This window comes from Schistocerca nitens, chromosome 1, assembly GCF_023898315.1.
Source record: "Schistocerca nitens isolate TAMUIC-IGC-003100 chromosome 1, iqSchNite1.1, whole genome shotgun sequence".
Taxonomy (NCBI): domain Eukaryota; kingdom Metazoa; phylum Arthropoda; class Insecta; order Orthoptera; family Acrididae; genus Schistocerca; species Schistocerca nitens.
The window spans coordinates 597,552,295-597,572,582 of NC_064614.1; the positions used below are offsets into that span (position 1 = coordinate 597,552,295).

Genomic DNA, 20,288 nt, shown 5'->3' on the forward strand with positions numbered 1-20,288 from the left:
TGATAACGTGCTCCATTGAGCGTAGGTGGAAGAACATCGGGCTCAATCAAGACATCACCAACAATGCCTGCCCAAAAGTTCACAGAAAATCTGTGTTGATGACGTGATTGCACAATTGCGTGCGGATTCTCGTCAGCCCACACATGTTGATTGTGAAAATTTACAATTTGATCACGTAAAGAGAACATTTGCACTGAAATGAGGATTGACACATCGTTGGATGAACCATTCGCAGAAGTGTACCCGTGGAGGTCAATCAGCTGCTGATAGTGCCTGCACACACTGTACATGGTACGGAAACAACTGGTTCTCCCGTAGCACTCTCCATACACTGACGTGGTCAACGTTACCTTGTACAGCAGCAACTTCTCTGACGCTGACGTTAGGGTTATCGGCAACTGCACGAAGAATTGCCTCGTCCATTGCAGGTGTCCTCGTCGTTCTAGGTCTTCCCCAGTCGCGAGTCATAGGCTGGAATGTTCCGTGCTCCCTAAGACGCCGATGAATTGCTTCGAACGCCTTCCTGTCGGGACACCTTCGTTCTGGAAATCTGTCTCGATACAAACGTACCGCGCCACGGCTATTGCCCCGTGCTAATCCATACATCAAATGGGCATCTGCCAACTCCGCATTTGTAAAGATTGCACTGACTGCAAAACCACGTTCGTGATGAACACTAACCTGTTGATGCTACGTACTGATGTGCTTGATTCTAGTACTGTAGAACAATGCGTCGCATGTCAACACAATCACCGAAGTCAACATTACCTTCCTTGAATTGGGCCAACTGGCGGTACATATTGACGAAACTAAAATGAGCTCTAACATGGAAATTAAGCGTTTCCGGACACATGTCCACATCTTTTCTTTATTTGTGTGTGAGGAATGTTTCCTGAAAGTTTGGCCGTACCTTTTTGTAACACCCTGTATAGTACCACATTTCAAAACACTCAGTTCTCTTCTTCTGTGGGCTGTTTATCGTTCTCGTTTCACTCCAGTACAAGGTTTCACTCCAGACAAAAACTTTCATAAAAGACTTCCTGACACATAAATTTATGGCTGTTTTTTAAAATATTTCTGTGTTTCTGGTTGTTGCCAGTCCGTATTTCATGTAGTACTCACTTCTGTCGTCATCAGTTTTAATTCTTTCATTGTTTCATTTTCTAATCTTATCTCTCCAGCATTACCTGACTTCATTCGACTACATTCCACAACAGTTGTTTACTTTTGTTGATGTTCCTCTTCGGTGACTAACATCATGTGAAAGCCCGCCGGATCATTTGTAATACGGCAGGAAAAAAAGGTGGTACATAATGTACAGTTTCAGAGGAATTCTAGCACACAGAGATCGACATGAGGTCTAATACCTAATGCGAAAAGCAGCGACCACTTTCTGCAGCAGTATATCAAATGCAGCGACCTTTGCATTAGCAACAAAGACACTTTGTCAGAGAGTAGACGACGATTGCTAGCACGTACGGACTGACATATTACAGAAATTTTAACTTGTAAATTGATATAAAATGCTCTTCAGCAGCTGAAATTAGCCAAGAAATTATTACGATCGATTTTGTGACTAAATATTGCGTATAGCTGCATCAGATTGTTCAAAGCGAACGAGTCTGGGATAAAATAATTCCCTGTCACTGTCGAGCAACATATTGCCGTCACGTGACAGCCGCCATCTTTATCTCATACAGGGCATCACATTCGTAAACTTTCATAAGCAATTAAAGATATCTAATCAGGGTTTTCTAGCAAGTTAGGCGGAAACAGGAGTGCTGGGAAAGGTACGTTTCCACCATTGGTTCCCATACTTCACCCTCCCAGGTGTGGATGAAGATTCGGCGCATTTTTGGATTGCAGCACTCTACAGGTGTCCCAGGGCTTACCATCAACGGGGCGGTATCCACCGATGCCGAAGCAATCGCCGAGCATTTCGCACAGCACTATGTTCGGGCCTCTGCGTCGGGGAATTACCCGCCTGCGTTTCGCGCGCTCAAACGCCGGGAGGAAGGCAAACGGCTTTCTTTTGCTTCTCGCCACCCTGAGACGTATAACGCCCCATTTAGTTTGTGGGAACTCCAAAGCGCCCTGACACAGTGCCACGATACAGCCTCTGGGCCAGATGGCGTCCACAATCAGATGCTCAAACACCTGTCCCCGGACTGTCAGCGATGTGTTCTTGCCATCTTCAACCGCATTTGGGCGATGGTGTCTTTCCGTCGCAGTGGCGAGAAAGTGCCACCATTCCGGTGCTGAAGCCTGGTAAGGACCCACTTAATGTGGATAGCTATCGGCCCATCAGCTTGACAAATACTCTGTGCAAGCTCCTGGAACGTATGGTGAGTCGACGGCTGTGTTGGCTGCTCGAGTCTCGGGGTCTTCTGGCTCAGTGCCAGAGCGGCTTCCGTCAGGGCCGTTCCACCGCCGATACTTTGGTCTTCCTTGAGTTTGCAATCCGCACTGCTTTTTCCAGGCGCCAACACCTCGTCTCCGTCTTTTTCGACCTCTCCAGAGCATATGACACGACGTGGCGGCACCATATTCTCACCACGTTGCACGGGTGGGGTCTCAGGGGCTCTCTCCCCATTTTTATTCAGAATTTTTTATCCGTTCGGACATTCCGCGTTTTAATTGGCACATCCCATAGTTCACTTCATATCCAGGAGAACGGCGTTCCACAGGGCTCTGTATTGAGCGTGCCCCTTTTCCTTGTGGCCATTAATGGCCTTGCAGCAGCGGTAGGGTCGTCTGTCTCACCCACGTTATATGCTGACGATTTCTGCATCTTTTTCAGCTCCTCCACCATTGGTGTTGCAGAACGTCGGTTGCAGGGAGCGATACGCAAGGCGCAGGCGTGGGCCTTAGCCCATGGGTTTCAGTTTTCTCCTGCGAAAACTTGTGTTGTGCACTTTTGTCGGCGTCGAACTGTCCATCCCCACCCTGAGCTCTATCTTCAGGATGCTGTGCTCAGGGTTGTTGACACTTACCGTTTTCTGGGATTGCTGTTCGATGCCCGGCTTACTTGGCTTCCACATATTCGTCAGCTCAAGCGTCAGTGCTGGCAGCATCTGAATGCCCTCCGCTGCCTCAGCAACACAACTTGGGGTGCAGATCGTAACACGCTGCTGCAGCTCTACAAAGCCCTTGTGCTGTCCCGACTGGATTATGGGAGTGTGGCGTATGGCTCAGCGTCGCCCTCAGCGTTGCAACTGCTGGACCCCGTTCACCACTGTGGGGTTCGACAGGCGACAGGAGCATTCCGCACCAGTCCTGTTAATAGCCTACTTGCTGAGGCTGGGGTTCCTCCGCTCCACATTCGGCGTCTACAACTCTTAGCCAACTATGCTGCCCACGTTCGTTGTTCGCCTCGTCACCCTAACTACCGTCTCCTTTTCGCCAATGCGGCAGTCCATACCCCACACCGGCGGTCTCGATCGGGCCATACCATTGGGATCCGTGTTCGGTCACTCCTTAGTGACCTCGAGTCTTTGCCTCTTCCATCTGCTTTTCAGGTCCACCAACATACACCACCTTGGTGTATTCGTCGGCCGCAGCTTCGGCTGGAGCTCTAACAATGGCAAAAGGATTCAGTTCTTCCTGCAGTCTTGCGCCGCCAATTTCTTGCTCTCCTCGACGCATCCCGCGACTCGGAGGCTATCTATACAGATGGCTCGATGGTTGATGGCCGTGTGGGGTACGCTTATGCTCATGCGGACTGTGTAGACCAGCGCTCCTTGCCGGACGGCTGCAGTGTTTACACCGCAGAGCTAACAGTCATTTTTCGTGCCCTTGAGCGTATTCGTACCAGCACTGGAGAGTCTTTTGTCATTTGCAGTGACTCTCTCAGTAGTCTGCAGGCTCTTGACCAGTGCTACCCACGCCATCCCATTGTTGTTGCCATCCAGGAGTCCGTTCATGCTCTTGACCAGCGTGGACGTTCAGTGGTGTTCATATGGACCCCGGGACACGTTGGGATAGCGGGAAACGAACACGCCGACAAGTTAGCTAAAGCAGCCACGCGCAAACTGCCGTTGGAGATCGGCCTCCCGGCCACTGATCTCCGATCGGTGTTACGCCGTCGGGTCTTTGGGATGTGGGCAGACGAATGGCGCACTCTGTCTGTACCCAACAAGCTGCGGCGTGTAAAGGAGACCACGACCGTGTGGGGTTCCTCCATGCGGGCCTCTCGCAGGGATTCTGTTATTCTCTGTAGGCTCCGCATTGGTCACTCCTGGCTGACGCATGGTCATCTGCTGCGTCGAGAGGACCCCCCTCATTGTCGCTGTGGTGCAACCATGACGGTGGCCCATCTGTTGTTGGAATGTCCTCTTTTAACCGCTCTCAGGCGTGCTTTTAATCTCCAGGGTGATTTATCATCTCTTTTAGGTGACATTGTCTCTATGGCAGATCGGGTTTTAAGTTTTATTCGCGCATGCGGCTTTTATAGGTCCATTTAATTTTATTACATCACCCTCTTTTGAGCTGTGTCTTTTACTCAGTTTTGTGTTTTAATTCGACTCCCTCCTATTCTTTCAGGCTGGAGGTTTTAACGTGTTGCCGAGTGGCTGGCTCATCCTACTATTTTCGTGATCAGCCAGCCACGATCCTCTGCTGTACAGTTTTAATTCTTTCTGCCTTTCTTCTCTTTGTTGTTTTTATTGCTGTGCTCCGTTTCCCATGTTTCTTTGTTATTGACCTTGGGGATTTTCTTCCCCTGGAATTTTTATCTTGTGCTTCGAATGGCTAATGGATGGTTTCACTGTGCTCTGTGTGTTCATGAAACAAGGGACCGATGACCTATGCAGTTTGGTCCCTTTAATTCTCAAACCAACCAACCAACCAGCAAGTTACACTTCGCAAAGATACCGTAGTCTGTTGTACGGCTGCTGCTCGTAACTTTTGTGTCTGGTAGTGATGGTCTTTAAGCGGAACAAGGTCTCTTTAACCGCGTTTGATTGCTCGCGAAGAAAAAAAGCGGGAAGATTACAGCTCGATGTCCCAGCGACGAGACCATTAGAGAGGAAGCGTATCCTCAGATTAGAAAATAATAGGGAATGAGATTGTCCATTTACTTTCAAAGGCATCATTTCGGTCTTTGCCTTACGCGATTAAGGGAAATAAGAGATGAAACTTATGTAAAAGGAATCGAGAATGGTAGTTACCGATCGGAAACCGATGAGAAGAAGTGTAGACGATATATACCGTCAACTAGATCGAAACAACGTGTAAGTAACGAATACGAAATTTGCAGCCGCTTTTTAATGCTTGTAGCCACTTAGTGAGTGTTGCTCCTCAGACCCACACTGAAAATCTGTGGGAGCCGTGAAACAGACACTGCGACATCACCGCGGGGGCGTCAGCCAGGCGCTGCTCCGCCGTCAGCTGTCGCCGGAGCAAGTGCCAGCAGGGACCGGGTGGGCACCACCCAGCCGTGAAGCGCACTTCCGGCGCACGCGGAGCTTCCGCGAACCTCTTCCTCGGCGGTACGCTCCTCTCTCAACGCCTTCTGCCTGTTCCTGGACTTGTAGAAAAGACTGGAATCTTCCTGCCGCAATACCTCATTGCACCTTTGTATGCTAACTCCGCAACTAATTTGTTCCCTACACGAAATTGCACCTGGAGGACTACGTTTCTGGATAAACTGCGAGAGTAAATTCTAGCTATCTGCATTAGGTAGTTCGCTGATTGTTGGAAGAGAGGCCTGCTTGACTCACAACTCCTAAAGATGTTTCGTTGACCCCATGTAATTTTTCTCCTTAGGTCGCGGCTTCTAATATAGCTACTTACACAACAGAAAATAAGTGCGATCACTGAGATGGCTAATATTGTCAGTACAAAGATGTTCACAGTCTTTGATTTAAAAAGAACGATGCCATCTTAGTTATTTGTGCCATAGTCCAGCTGTGTGAAATAAGGAAACAGTTATATCTCGCGATGTATACTGACGCTCATAAATTAAGGATAATGCTGATATATGGTGAAACAGCGCTCTGGTGGGCGGTTTGCGGGTTTAAGTCACCTCGGGGTGTGACCTTGCGGTGCATCTGACCTGAGGTCGTCGCACGGTGACGCTAGCGGCAGTCCACATACGCAGAGGTGTGTTGGTGCAAGTCAGCGAGTAAGTGTGCAGACGTTTTCAGACGTCCTAATGCTGGCTGTGTGTTGAAAATGGCTCAAAGAACACATATTGATGACGTTATGAGGGGTAGAATACTAGGGCCACTGAAGGCTGGTCAAACACAGCAGGTCGTAGCACGGGCCCTCCGTGTGCCACAAAGTGTGATCTCAAGATTATGGCAGCGATTCCAGCAGACAGGAAACGTGTCCAGGCGCTACAGTACGGGACGTCCACAGTGTACAACACCACAAGAAGACCGATATCTCACCGTCAGTGACCGCAGACGGCCACGGAGTACTGCAGGTAGCCTTGCTCTGGACCTTACCGCAACCACTGGAACAGTTGTTTCCAGACACACAATCTGCAGACGACTGAACAGACATGGTTTATTCGCCCGGAGACCTGCAAGGTGCATTCCACTGACCCCTGGTCTCAGGAGAGGCCGTAAAGCCTGTTGTCAAGAACACAGTACATGGTCATTGGAACAGTGGTCACAGGTTATGTTCACGGACGAGTCCAGGTATAGTCTGAACAGTGATTCTCGTCGGGTTTTCGTCTGGCGTGAACCAGGAACCACATACCAACCCCTTAATGCCCTTGAAAGGGACCAGTATGGAGGTCGTGGTTTGATGGTGTAGGGTGGGATTATGATTGGTGCACTTACACCCCTGCATGTCATGACAGAGGAACTGTAACAGGTCAGGTGTATCGGGACGTCATTTTGTACCAGTATGTCCGCTTTTTAGGGGTGCAGTGGGTCCCACCTACCTCCTGATGGATGATAACGCACGGCCCCAACGAGCTGCCAACGTGGAGGAGCACTTTGAAACAGAAGATATCAGGCGACCTGTTCTCCAGCCCTAAACCCCATCGAGCACGTCTGGGACGCTCTCGGTCGACGCACCGCTGCACGTCTTCAAACCCCTACGACACTTCAGGAGCTCCGACAGGCACTGGCAGCTGCTCGGCCACCTGATCCAGAGTATGCCAACCCGTTGTGCGGCCTGCGTACGTGTACATGGTGATCAATCCCATATTGATGTTGTGGTACGAGGTACCCTCCGCCGCGCACCGTATTGTGGATTGCGGAGTATGTATGTAGATGTAGATGTAGATGATGTCGGGGTACATGTGCAGGAAACAGTGGCGTTTTGTAGGACATGCGTTTCGGGACGGTTTTCTCAACTTATCTCCAATAACGTGGACTTACTAATATGTGTTGTGTGTGTTCCCTATGTTCCTATGCTATTAGAGCCAGTTTTGTGTAGTGCCACGTTGTGTGGCACCACATTCTGCAATTATCCTTAATTTATAAGCATGAGTGTAGTATCATCAACACCGCGTGAGGGCCAGTAAAACTCCATAAGTGAATGGTGCGATTACTAGGCCTATATCTGATCAGTAATCACAATATCGAGCTCCGCAGTTCTTATATCTAATAGCAATTTATTTTCTCGAGAATAGTCAAATTCACGTTAAATGTTTCCCGAGGCACTTTTTACATGTATTTCTTATTTAGCTCCAAAACTAAAACTTGTTCCTTCCGAAACGAGTTACGTGTCAGCATAGAGTACCGCGCTGGAGTGCTTAATATAACCACACCTAACAATTCCTCACTTCCAGAATAAAACTTCTGCTCTGCAGCGGAGTGTCTGCCGATATGAAACTTTTTGGCAGATTAAACTCTGTGCCGGACAGAGTTCGAGTCTCGGTTCGGCATACATTTTTAACCTACTAGGAAGTTTCATAGTCTCTCACTTGTCGCATAGGGCACACTTCCATCAGAAATCGTCCATTCCGTGGTTGCAAGGCTTTTCGCTGCCTGAAGGAAGATCAAAAGAGACTATTTGCATAAATGTATCGTAACGAAGCGTTAAGCGTGTCTAAAATGGTAGAGCTGTGGACAGCGGAGGGTCTGTCAACGTCATACTGACATCAGAATTCCGGATCAGCGATTTGCTCTGGGTATTCCGTCAGTAGGGGAAAACTTGTAATTTCGGAGGCCGTGCCCCATCTTCGGCTTATCAAATTCCAGTTAGTGATTCTGTAACCGTCTTTTTCAGCGAAACTGACGTCTGTGGCATGTGTTTGGAATTCAACTTAAGAGTCAGTAAAAGTACACGTATACGATGAAACGATATCGAGGTAACAACATTTCCGTTATATATGGGCTCCAATAATTATAAATGTATGTCTTCTTTGTGTTATCATTCCGTTGATCAACTGCAGTAACAATTTCAGTTCCTCTTTCTCTTTTCGTCTTGATTTCTATTATTTCAGTGCTATTCATCATCATCTCACCACCTTATGGTTTTCTTCCCTATGTCTTCACTATTGCAGATTTCTGTAATTTTCTGTTCTTCCTTATTGTTTCTATTCACTATTATTCTAACTTCCAGTTGTGTGAGGTATTGTTGACTCCTTTTTTCGTAAATAACTCGTATTAGTATTGCTGGTCTGTTCTCATTCATTCGGTAGAGATGACCCCAAAAGACGGACGTACTTAAGCGGCAACAGATATAGCTTCTTGCTGCCTCGCTCCCCTCCGCTAAGAGAAAAAATAATTATCGTTGCCAGTTAACTTCTTGCATCCTGCCCCGACTTACAGACAGGCATGCCAATTCAGTATCAGTTTGAAGAAAGCCAATGCATCTAATGCAAATTGACTAGCAGCAGTGCATCAAGAGCTAGTGAAATCCAGAACACTACACCGTTTGCCGCTTATCTTCTTGAAACTGAAAATGCAGATGGTTCTCGGTTCTAAGAACTTCCAGTAGCGTTGTACTAACAACATGCGATGTATTTCCTCGTGTTACCAATCAATGTATTCGCAAGTAGTTGAATATTACCTTCCTGACAGCAAAATAAAATGTACAGGTCTCTCTCTGTGTAAGGACATTGTAAATAGTAGGTACATATAATAAAGTGGTAGCATTAGTGTTTTTGGTGATTGCTAAACACATTTTTTATAGTTTTGAGTTTTATCTTTTTAAGAAAATGTTTTCAGTTTCTTTCACTCTCCCACTTCTATGAAATTAATAGAGCTGCTCCCCTCTTGTACAGATCATGGATACGCTCTTGCGTCAAAATGTTTGAACATTCACTTTTCCATTATCACTGATATTATCTGTCTATTTGGATAGGCTCCACGCTATTTTTTCAGTTTCTAGCCTTCACTTTTTTAACGTATGTAGACTCAGTCATAATTATTTGGTTGTCTTCAATCACTGAAAGCAGTTTGTTGTTTACAGGCCATCAACCACTAAAGGACATCGAAATCCGTGTGGGGAACTCCAGCACGGATCTGCAGAGAAATCCACTGTGCGCCTGGTTTCCGGGAACTATTGGTGAGTAAACACGATCTCAACAGCACAGAAACATCAGAACTTGCTAATTTTGTAGAAAAATTATACTGTTGTACTTCAAGAACTGTTGGGTTGGACAATTCAAAGCCATGAGTGCCTATGTGCAGAAGTATTGTTTCAGGCGAGACGTTCCAATCCAAAGCATTTTTCTGTAATCGTATAATAGTTACAATACGCGCTGAAGTAGGATAACAATTCAGTATTTAACGCCTTTCTTTACTGTCAGCATTCGTGACAGTTATTAATGATAACGATACTGCAGAACATTACCAAAGTAGCTGGAAAATTCAAGTATACGTAACTGAAAGCAGTTTCATTACTGCGCGTCTCATAGCTTGTGGCGAAGCGTTACGGCTTCCCTAAGAATTGACGCAACGTAGTGTCGGTGGCATTAGGCATCCTGGATGGAGCACAGCTTTCTCTTACAGCAGGTAGATTTTATTGCAGGAAACACTTAACAACTTACAATATCGCAAGTCGGTACCCATGAAAATATAGAATGAACACAGCTCGTACTATGAGACTTTTTTTAATGGAGTACTTATTAACACTTTGAGCGCCATGTCAATAATATTAGGTTGCCTTCAGTGTTGGAAAGAATGACATGCCCATAATATTTCGGGCACAGCATCTTAGTAAAGATGACACCCCATAATACACGATCCAGCCACACTAATGTGACCAACACCTATGCTTCAACGTTAACGCTCAATAACCACTATCAGGCGGCATGTAGCGGTACTAGCAGTGGTGCGTATTAAAGCGTGTCGAGGATACGGAGAGAAACAGTGCAGCTGTTCTCGTAATGCGGAAACGGAGCGATTTATCTGACATACAAAAGGGGGTGATCATTGGCTTTCAGGCCAAGGATGGAAGTATTTCCGAAACGGCTAAGTCTGTAACATATCCGTGTGCCGCCGTTGTTTGAAGTATACCAGGCATGCCGCAAAAGGCGCTATCCAAAACCCGCCCCGAGACAACTGTGGTGCAGAACGCTCCATAGTTGACAGGGGGAATGACGGCTGCGGTGATGTGTACAGGCAAACAGACGTGCAACTGTTGAGCAACTGACAGCCTAGATGAACCAGGGCTACCAACAGTGTCTCCTCAACGACTGTTCAGTGAAAGTTGCTGTGCATGGGCCTCAGCTGCCGGCGCCTGGCTCATGCATCCATGCTGATCGCTGTTACTGGCGACGAAGGCTGGAATTTGCACGTCAGTACCGTAATTGGACGTCCACTGAGTGGCGACAGGAAGTCTTTTCAGACGAATCACATTTTGTGCTCTATCAAACAGATGACCGTGGTCGTGTATGGCCTGTAACGTCTTAAAGCAAATACTCTGCAACAATCGTCGGAGGAGTCCAGAGCAGAAGAGGGAGCGTTGTGGTCTAGGGAATGTTTTCGTGGCATTCCCAGGATGATTTCATCGGGAAGGCACAATGGATAAACACAAATATGTATCCAACCTTAGGGATCATGCCCACTCCTACATGCAGTTTCTGTTTCCGCGACACAATGGCGTCTACCAACAAGACAATGCAATGTGCCACGCATCTCGTAGTGTACGCGAGTGGTTCTAAGAGCACCAGGATGAGTTTACCGCTCTCATATGACCACCACATTACCCGGATTGAAACACACTCGAGAATCTGTGGGACCACCTCGATGGGCTGTTGGCGCCTCAAACAATCTGGCCACCGCAGTGGATTCGTCAGGGTCCACATCCGTCTCGGTACCTTCCAGAACCTCATTGCCTCCCTTCCTGCATGTCCTACAGCGGTTGTACCTCCAAAAGGTGGTTATTCAGGCATTTAACAGGTGGTCGCAGTAATGTAACTGCTTATTGGATTAATGGCTTGGTACTCCTCACTGCTACGTTGTACCCAAAAACTACTGGCATGGCGTACTTTCCAACATTGAACGCAACATGATATTAGGTGCGTGGCACTCAAAGTGTTAAAAATAAATCTGTTAATTATATTCCTTTAATACATAATATACTGTGTAATTCAGTCCTTATGTACTGCATAACAACAACTACATGTGATCAAAAGCATCCGAACACCTGGCTGAAAATGACTTACGAGTTCGTGGCGCCCTCCATCGGTAATGCTGGAATTCATTATGGTGTTGGCCCACCCTTAGTCTTGATGACAGCTTCCACTCTTGCAGGCATACGTTCAGTCAAGTGCTGGAATGTTTCTTGGGGGACTGCAGCCCATTCTTCATGGAGTGCTGCACTGAGGAGAGGCATCGGTGTCGGTCGGTGAGGCCCGGCACGAAGTCGGAGTTCCAAAACGTCCCAAAGGTGTTCCATAGGATTCAGATCAGGACTCTGTGCAGGCCAGTCCATTGCAGGGATGTAACCACTCCACCACAGGCCGTACATTATGAATAGGTGCTCGATCGTGCTGAAAGATGCAATCGACATCCACGAATTGTTCTTCAACAGTGGCAAGCAAGAAGATGCTTGAAACATCAGTGTAGGTTTGTGCTGTGATAGTGCCACGCAAAACGACAAGGGGTGCAAGGCCCCTCCATGAAAAACACGACCACACCATTACACCACCGCATCCGAATTTTACTGTTGGCACTACACACGCTGGCTGACGACGTCCACCGGGCATTCGCCATACCCACACCCTGCCATCGGATCGCCACATTGTGTACCGTGATTCGTCACTCCACACAACGTTTTTCCACTGTTCAATCGTCCAATGTTTACGCTCCTTACACCAAGCAAGGTGTCGTTTGGCTTTTACCGGGGTGGTGTGTGGCTTATGAGCAGCCGCTCGACCATGAAATCCAAGTTTTCTCGCCAAGCATTTTGGAATTCCTGTATGACGGTCTGGATAGATGTCTGATTATTGCACATTACGACCCTCTTCAGCTGTCGGCGGTCTCTGTCAGTCAACAGACGAGATCGGCCTGCACGCGTTTATGATATACATGTCCATTCACGTTTTCACTTCCATACTACATTGGAAACAGTGGACCTAGAGATGTTTAGGAGTGTGGAAATCTCGCGTACAGACATATGACACTCGTTCGAAGATCGAAGTTCCGCGGAGCGCCCCATTCTGCTCTCTCATGATGTCTAATGACTACTGAGGTCGCTAACATGGAGTACCTGGCAGTAGGTGGCAGCACAATGCACCTAATACGAAAAACATATGTTTTTGGGGGTTTCCGGATACTTTTGATCACATGGTGTACGAAAACAAACATGGTAACCATAAGCGACGAAACCAGCGTAACTGCATCTTTAAGGAAGTTGAATTAGCAGTATAAGTACACATTTGTAGTCCTGAGAAGTCCTATATTGCAACTAACTTGATTCAAAGCAGTAGAAACACTAGAGATGAAAGGCTGTAACACTTTCATCAGCTCAAAATGTTGCGAAAGACACTGTCATCCAACGTTTCCATCGGAATTAAGAACATTCAGGATATTAGCACACCACGGAAAAGTTCTTACTTCTTCGTCCGTAAAAGATAAGTTCATTTTGAAGACAACGAGAATTTTGCATGTGTGCTTGACATGTCATTATTTGATGAATTCTTCTCGGGTTATCAGCCGAGTGGTGGCGTCGTCTTGTCGCAACGTTTCAGTGAGTTTCGTACCCATCATCTTCTGGCGAAGTGGAATACGCCGAGAAAGACGGCAATCGCATATGTCATTATTTGTTCTTCATTCATATATACAAACATACTCGTACATCAGTATCACATTTTGCCAAATCATTATGGAGCTGTTGTGCTCGGCACAGAAGCCGCTGGCCTGAATTTTATATTACATCACCAATCAACGCATTTATGTCTCATTACATCTCAGTAATGATCTACGAACAGTGAGACGGTGACTCTGTTGACTGTGGTACTGTGTCTGTCATACGATATCGTTGCACTCAGTGGCTTCCTTGGTGTTCTTGTAGCAAAATAAGCAGTTTGCCAGTTAGTCACTGCATATTATCTGAAGCAAAGTGAGAAGTTAAAAATAAATAAATCGAAAACTTCTCCAAAACAGAATGTAGTTTTTATAAAATTCACAAGACGAGATTAAATTTCGTGCAGTAACAAAAACCTTTATACCGAAATAGTTCCATTTTTACTAACATTGAGCCAGTTCTCTGAATAACTCCATAGCGCAGTTCACAGTTGTGTGCAATCACACTTCCATCAAGGGGTTTATCTAAATACGGTACGTTCACTGTCATTCGCCGTTATTTTTCATTTGTATCTGACAGAAAATCTGTTTAAACAATGGCAATCAGGAGTTGCGGAACAGCTGAAGTCGCTGAGTAAAAACACAACCATCCCTTCATTTAAAAAGAAAATGAAGTTCAAATGGTTCAAATGGCTCTGAGCACTATGGGACTCAACATCTTAGGTCATAAGTCCCCTAGAACTTAGAACTACTTAAACCTAACTAACCTAAGGACATCACACACACCCATGCCCGAGGCAGGATTCGAACCTGCGACCGTAGCAGCCCCGCGGTTCCGGACTGCAGCGCCAGAACCGCACGGCCACCGCGGCCGGCAAAATGAAGTCATTTTGTACATTTCTATTACTATCGTATCACATTAGTGACAATATTAATGGGATTATTAATGTTTTACTCTTTCCGGTAGTTGTAGATCTCCTGATGCTTTACAAAATCTCCACTCAATGCGGACGTCTATGCTGCACACTTCCGTATCATACGCGTAAATGGCAGAGAGACAATGGAAAACAATTTCCACTCATTTTTTGCGACGAGCACAATTTTGGCTGCATTATCATCACATTCACTTCCAAACTAAAGCACGTGTGACAAATTTTTGCACATAATAAAATTTGTTATGTTCAGTATTTACTTAGACAATTTCTTATTGTTAGGCGTTTTTTGTTTCAGAGGAGGGCGTAACGAAGACGTTCTCGTGCGCTCGGATGCTGGTTGGGCAGTACGTGTTCCTGCAGCTGGTCGGCGTAGAGGGGTCGCTGTCCGTCTGCGAGGTGGAGGTCTTCACGCCGGAAGGTAAGGGAACGGCTTCACGCACCGGAACGCCGTGTCCTCGAACAACAACGCCAGGGACTGTGCGTTTATACACCACATCGCCACAGCTCATAAGAACCCCCATAAGTCAACCCATTTCTTCAAGTACAATAATCGCAAGCACAATGACTCAAATTCAGGATTTATCATGAATCAGAACATTTGGGAAGAGGGTATACAACTTGCAAGGGGACCGTCCGAACTTCACCTCACGGAACTGCGAATTGGATCATAGTGATAGGGTGTGTAGCGCTTGACTAGGAGGAATTCAGCATATGTTAACAGGAAGGCGCAACTGTCAACCGTTTTCGAGAAAAAAGGGTTTGAAAATCTGAGGCTTGTTTATATACTTCGTAGGGTCGCTACAATGCAAGGAGTCTGTAGTTGGGCTAGTAACTTACTGAGGATAAAATCTTCTCGGGTTGACAGCCGAGTCAATGGTGAACAACACTCGCCTCTGGTACATTTTTTAATCCCATGTAAGTCTAACAACAGATTTATTACAGCTGACAAATTATTAACATTTAATTATTCATTTACTATTTTTCTAACCATTAACCTGAAAAAAAGGAGATAAATTTTTCTTCTTAAGGAGATTAGAAAAACAGGCTACACAGGAACTTTAAATCAAATCACTCTAATCATTTTGTTTATACATTTTTACCCAGTATAATGTGTAACCTATGAAGCACTGCACGAATCATGGTGATACTGATCGCAGAAAAATGGAAAACAATTATTGCAACATACGGCACATGCATTAGCCTCTAATTTTTCCATATCCATCGTTTTTCCAATGTGTCTGTAGTAAAACAAACTTTGTTTACATTCACAAAGAGTTCTCGGTCGTCACACAATTTAGTGGTGTACCACCGATATCCAACAGTATCACCGAATATTGGTGCATACAGCACACAAAAAAGTAGTGCCAGCAGTGTGATTCGATCCGGAGACCTTGCGCTCCTGAAATTAAGCTCTTACTCGCACGGCTGTGGACTCCTCGAATGCTAGAGACCCTACAACGTACAACAGCACTTTACAGTTTTCAAAGTCAATTTCCTCAGAAACGGTTGAGAGTTGCGTCTTCCTGTTTACATATGTTGAAGTTATAATCGTGCCGTACAGTGCTGTCATTATAAATCAAATCGGTGAGGCGAAGTTGTACGGTCACCTTGTTCGTATACAAAACAAGAACCGTTTTCAACTTTCATCCAGGACTTCTTAGTTATGCACAGAATATAATTAAAGAAATACTCTGATAAGCCAATGAAAGTTGTTGGAATTGAATCACCTTTACGTCCTGCAGAAGCAATGAACAACACAGCAAGTTTGTAGATCGATTTAGTCAGCTAGTGGTGACAAGAGCTTGACCGAGACTCGAACTCGGGACCTTTGCTTTGCGCGGGAAAGTGCTCTACCAATGGACCTACCCAAGCAAGAGAGGGTCCGTCCTCACAGCTTTATTTCGGCCAGTACTATATCTCCTACCTTCCAAACTTCACAGAAATTCTCCTGCTGAACATGCAGAACTAGCAGACCTGCAAGAAAGGATATTGCGGAGACATGTCTTATTCACAGCCTGGGGGATGTTTGCAGAATGAAATTTTCCCTCTGCAGCGGAGCATGTGCTGATATTAAACTTCCTGGTACATTAAAACTGTGTGCCTGACTGAGACTCGAATTCGGGACCTTTGTCTTTCGCGGGCAAGTGCTCTACCGCCCAGCACTCGTCCGCGAAAGGCAAAGGTGCTGAGTTCGAGTCTCGGTCCGGCACACAGTTTTAATCTGCCAAGAAGTTTCATATCAGCCTAAATCGGCTGCAGAGTGAAAATTTTATTCTGGAGTGCAAAAACAGTTGATAATATCTATGGGGGTGTGCTGAAAAGTAATGCCTCTGAATTTTTTATTCTGTTCGTGCTATCAGTTGAGAAATTATACGTCATGCATATTTCTCGGTCGAGATTTTCGCTTCGCTGACGCAAGTTGCAACACACTGCTGCTAGAACGCTCCGGATTGTAGCGAGTGACAAAGCGGCATGTAACGTAACTATATCGGTGCGTGAGAAAGCGTGCTGTACTCGAGTTTCTAACAGCGAAAGAGTTCGTCCATCCATGGAGCACTCCGTCCTTAAGCATGACAATGTCAGATCCCACACAAGCGCTGCAACATCTGCGACAAACCTACACCTTGGCTTCATTATCGTCGATCATCCTCCGTACAGTGCCAACTTGGCCCCATCCGATTTTGATCCGTTTCCAAAGTTTAAAGAACACCTTCGAGGCTTTCACTTTGACAGTGCTGAAGCGATACAAGCAGACGAGATGTTGTGGCTCCGTCAACAAAGTCAGACTTTCTAAAGTGACGGTATCAACAAACTGGGACGGTATCAACAAACTGGTCTCTCGGGAGAAACATGTCCGTCACCGGAGTCACTATGTTCGGAAAAAATGTAGACATGAAGAATAAACATGTGAAACGTTAATGAAGTTTGTTTTATTCAAAAAGCTTCAAGAGTTTTCACATAAAAAATTCGGAAGCATTACTTTTAAGCATGCCCCCGTAGATGATTCAGTTCAGAAAATATCCATTAACACAGTTTAATTGGTGACAAGTCAGCGATCTAATGGCCCAAGGAATGGTTTTCAAACCCCTTATAGGCTCCTGAGTGCTAAAAGATTTACTTTCACAGTCTCATTTGCACACAATATTAATACTTTCGATCACTCAGTGATCCTCCTGCTATCTAGCTTCCAAAAATAAAAATTGTGTCTCGCTGCCTCAGACTGTGAAAATGTACGTCTTTTAAACATACTGTTACGATATCTCTCGCGACGAGATGTCGTACTTTACCAAACTTTTTGCAGGTTACGCAGTGAAAAATAGTATTTAGTTTCTGAAACTAGGTCTGAAGACTATCATTGAAATATCTGAAGTACTCATTATTAATAATGCATGCAACTGGGACAATGAACATAAATATTTTAATAAATCCTTAAATTGTTTTCTTCTGTCTACACTTTACTCTTGTTAAAATAGTATCTTAAATTTATTCTTAGGTCAAACTTTTGGACTTTTTTCACATTTTACTCTCCATTCGCATCACGAATTAGGCTTCCGGTTCTTCCACAACGCTTTAGTAAAATGCCGGCAAAGGCCCTTCATCAAAACGGACGCTTAGTCTTCCCCTCATTCTTCTAAAAAATGAGCTTACGTTCCGTCTCAATGACTTCGCTGTCGGCGGGACGTAAAAGTCTGCCAGTAAAATATTCTTTTCCAGTTTATGTGCGAAATGTCGTATACGACCGTAGGTACAAATCACTAAAGGTCAATGCCGTTGCTCCAGCGAAGCCTGTCAAAATAAGTGGTCTTCGCGCTTCCAAGGCTTTCTGGTTGACGGGTTTACAGTTACCGCAAAAGCGACGGGAACAACTGAAAGCACCGAGGCGGACACGGGGCCATGAGAGATCCAACAGCACTGCGAGCACTTTGGTGGAATTTTACCATGCAGATAAAATTTTTATCCAAACTGGTTCCTAGAAAGATAGCATCTAGTTTAAAAACCGCCATTCCGCCCTAACTTCTGACACCTTTTTCTTAGCCTGATACCTAAAAGAGGAATTATTATCACCATTATAGCGAAGTTTCCCTAGCATTATGAGTGACGTTTGTGGTTATTAAGCTTTTGCAGCAGAAGTTAAGATATTGGGAAACCAGGGTGCGACCAACTAATAATGACAGTTGTAGCTCTATTGCTTTACGTGACAATTGTAGTACATTCAGAAGGCTGTTCGGATTTTGCTGACATTCGCAGAAACGCAGTATAATAGAATCACTATCATAAACGCAGGTTTCTGCCTTTCTTTTAGTCAAGATTCAGTCGAATAGTTAGAACGAAAGAACACGGACAAAACTCCGTATCGACTACAGGATCAACTTGCTCTGTGTATGTTTGGGGGGGGGGGGGGGGGGGCGTGAGGGAAGAAATCATCTGCGCTCTTGTCAACGTTTAAGACCGCTTGGAAACCGTACTGAGAAAAGAAAGTATTAATTGTTTCGGCTGATTTTTTATTATAATGTCGCCTTTAGAGCGGCAACGTTAAAAAATTCCCGTTCAAGGAAAATAATTCATTTTTTATCTATGTTTTTTGTATTGCATTCAGCATGTAGGTTTCAAACTATGGGTATCCCGATAGACATACTTCCCGTAAAACCAATGGGCTCTTCTAAGCAATTTATTGTCGGCAGCCAGTCGGAGTGGCCGATCGGTTCTAGGCGCTACGGTCTGGAACCGCGCGACCGGTACGGTCGCAGGTTCGAATCCTGCCTCGGGCATGGATGTGTGTGATGTCCTTAGGTTAGTTAGGTTTAAGTAGTTCTAAGTTCTAAGGGACTGATGACCTCAGAAGTAAGTCCGATAGTGCTCAGAGCCATTTTTTTTTATTCCTGGCAAATAATGAGCAAGTGACGAACATTGTTATGTAGAAGCATAGAATTTCATACATTGTCAACAGAGCTATTCGTCTACGTGTCTAACACATGGCAATAAACCATTCAGGTAAACAGGAGTGAAGAAGACACCCTCTATTCCAGACAGGAGATTTATAGGAGTGTAGTGAGATCATGTTCCCAGTTGACCGTGGCTGGTCCCTAATCTCCACTCTATTCTCAAACAATTTAAAATGCAACGAGGCGAGATCACTTACTTACAGGAGAGTAAAATTACGTTATAAAATGTATTTAACACTCTAATGGATTCTATGCGGGGACTTCAAAAAGTGAGTTACACGTTATTATGGCGGGCCAGGTAACTTTTATTGAATGCTGCACTAAACTTCAAAATGATACAGGTTCATGACACTACTTTTATCAATAGCCACCAAAACTATTCCCATTCAGAAATATCTACAAACTGATATGAAACTGCAAGATCGTCTGCATATTGGAATTTACGTCATCTGAAGTTCGGCAGAACTGCTAGGTAGAGGTTGAATAACACAGCAAGAACAGAGACTTGAGGTAGGGCATCACTGAGCACATGTCATCTACTCTTCTGTTCACCTTGGTGTACTTTAAACTGCCGAGCGCTTAACATGCTGCTTAAGATGTTACCTAGAGTTTTACAAGATACTGTTTTCAAAAACAGCTTCACTAAACTCCGTGAATATTCTAAGATTCAGTGACTTAGCCTAATGCTTGCAAAACAGATGTACGAGTATATCTTTCCATCTCTCTAATCGCCTAGCATCAGCAAAGGTCAGCCCACAGTTTGGCCCTCTTAGCACAGTCGAGTAAAACCATAAGCCAAAATAGTTTGCTGTCACATTAGACAGGTCGGTGACATATCATAAACTCTAAAAAGGTACACATACGAGTGAAATTGGTGAGGAAGTTGGCAAGTAGAACATGAGGGGCATATACATCAATCCTCCGTGAAGCATCCCTCGCGCTGGTATAACCTGCAGCAGAACACGTATTTCGCACCAGTTTGGCCCCGCAGTGCCCGTATGATGAAAACTGGAGTTCATTTGAATGCAGCTATGAGAACCATTAGTGACACAGTCAGATCTATACCTACATGCCGGCTGCCAATACTATCGAACCTCGCTCGAGCTCACCTCCGAAAGGTGTTCTCTACATCATTTGGCAGCAAGATTTTAAAAATGACTCCATCCCTCCTCACGAAGACTTACTTTCGCTGCCTAAGAAACACCTCAAATCCAGAAGACCAGCATATGAAGGAGGAGTCCAAATGCTCTCCA

General features: G+C 45.3%; 1 protein-coding gene across 1 annotated transcript in view; it reads left to right on the forward strand.

Moving 5' to 3' along the window:
* LOC126256223 (sushi, von Willebrand factor type A, EGF and pentraxin domain-containing protein 1) overlaps positions 1-20,288 on the forward strand; it is a 559,276-nt gene that overhangs the window by 418,827 nt on the left and 120,161 nt on the right. Inside the window, exons 5-6 of the mRNA XM_049955464.1 lie at positions 9,376-9,471; positions 14,388-14,510. Of these exons, the coding sequence (XP_049811421.1) occupies positions 9,376-9,471; positions 14,388-14,510 (219 nt within the window). The remainder of the gene's footprint in view (positions 1-9,375; positions 9,472-14,387; positions 14,511-20,288) is intronic.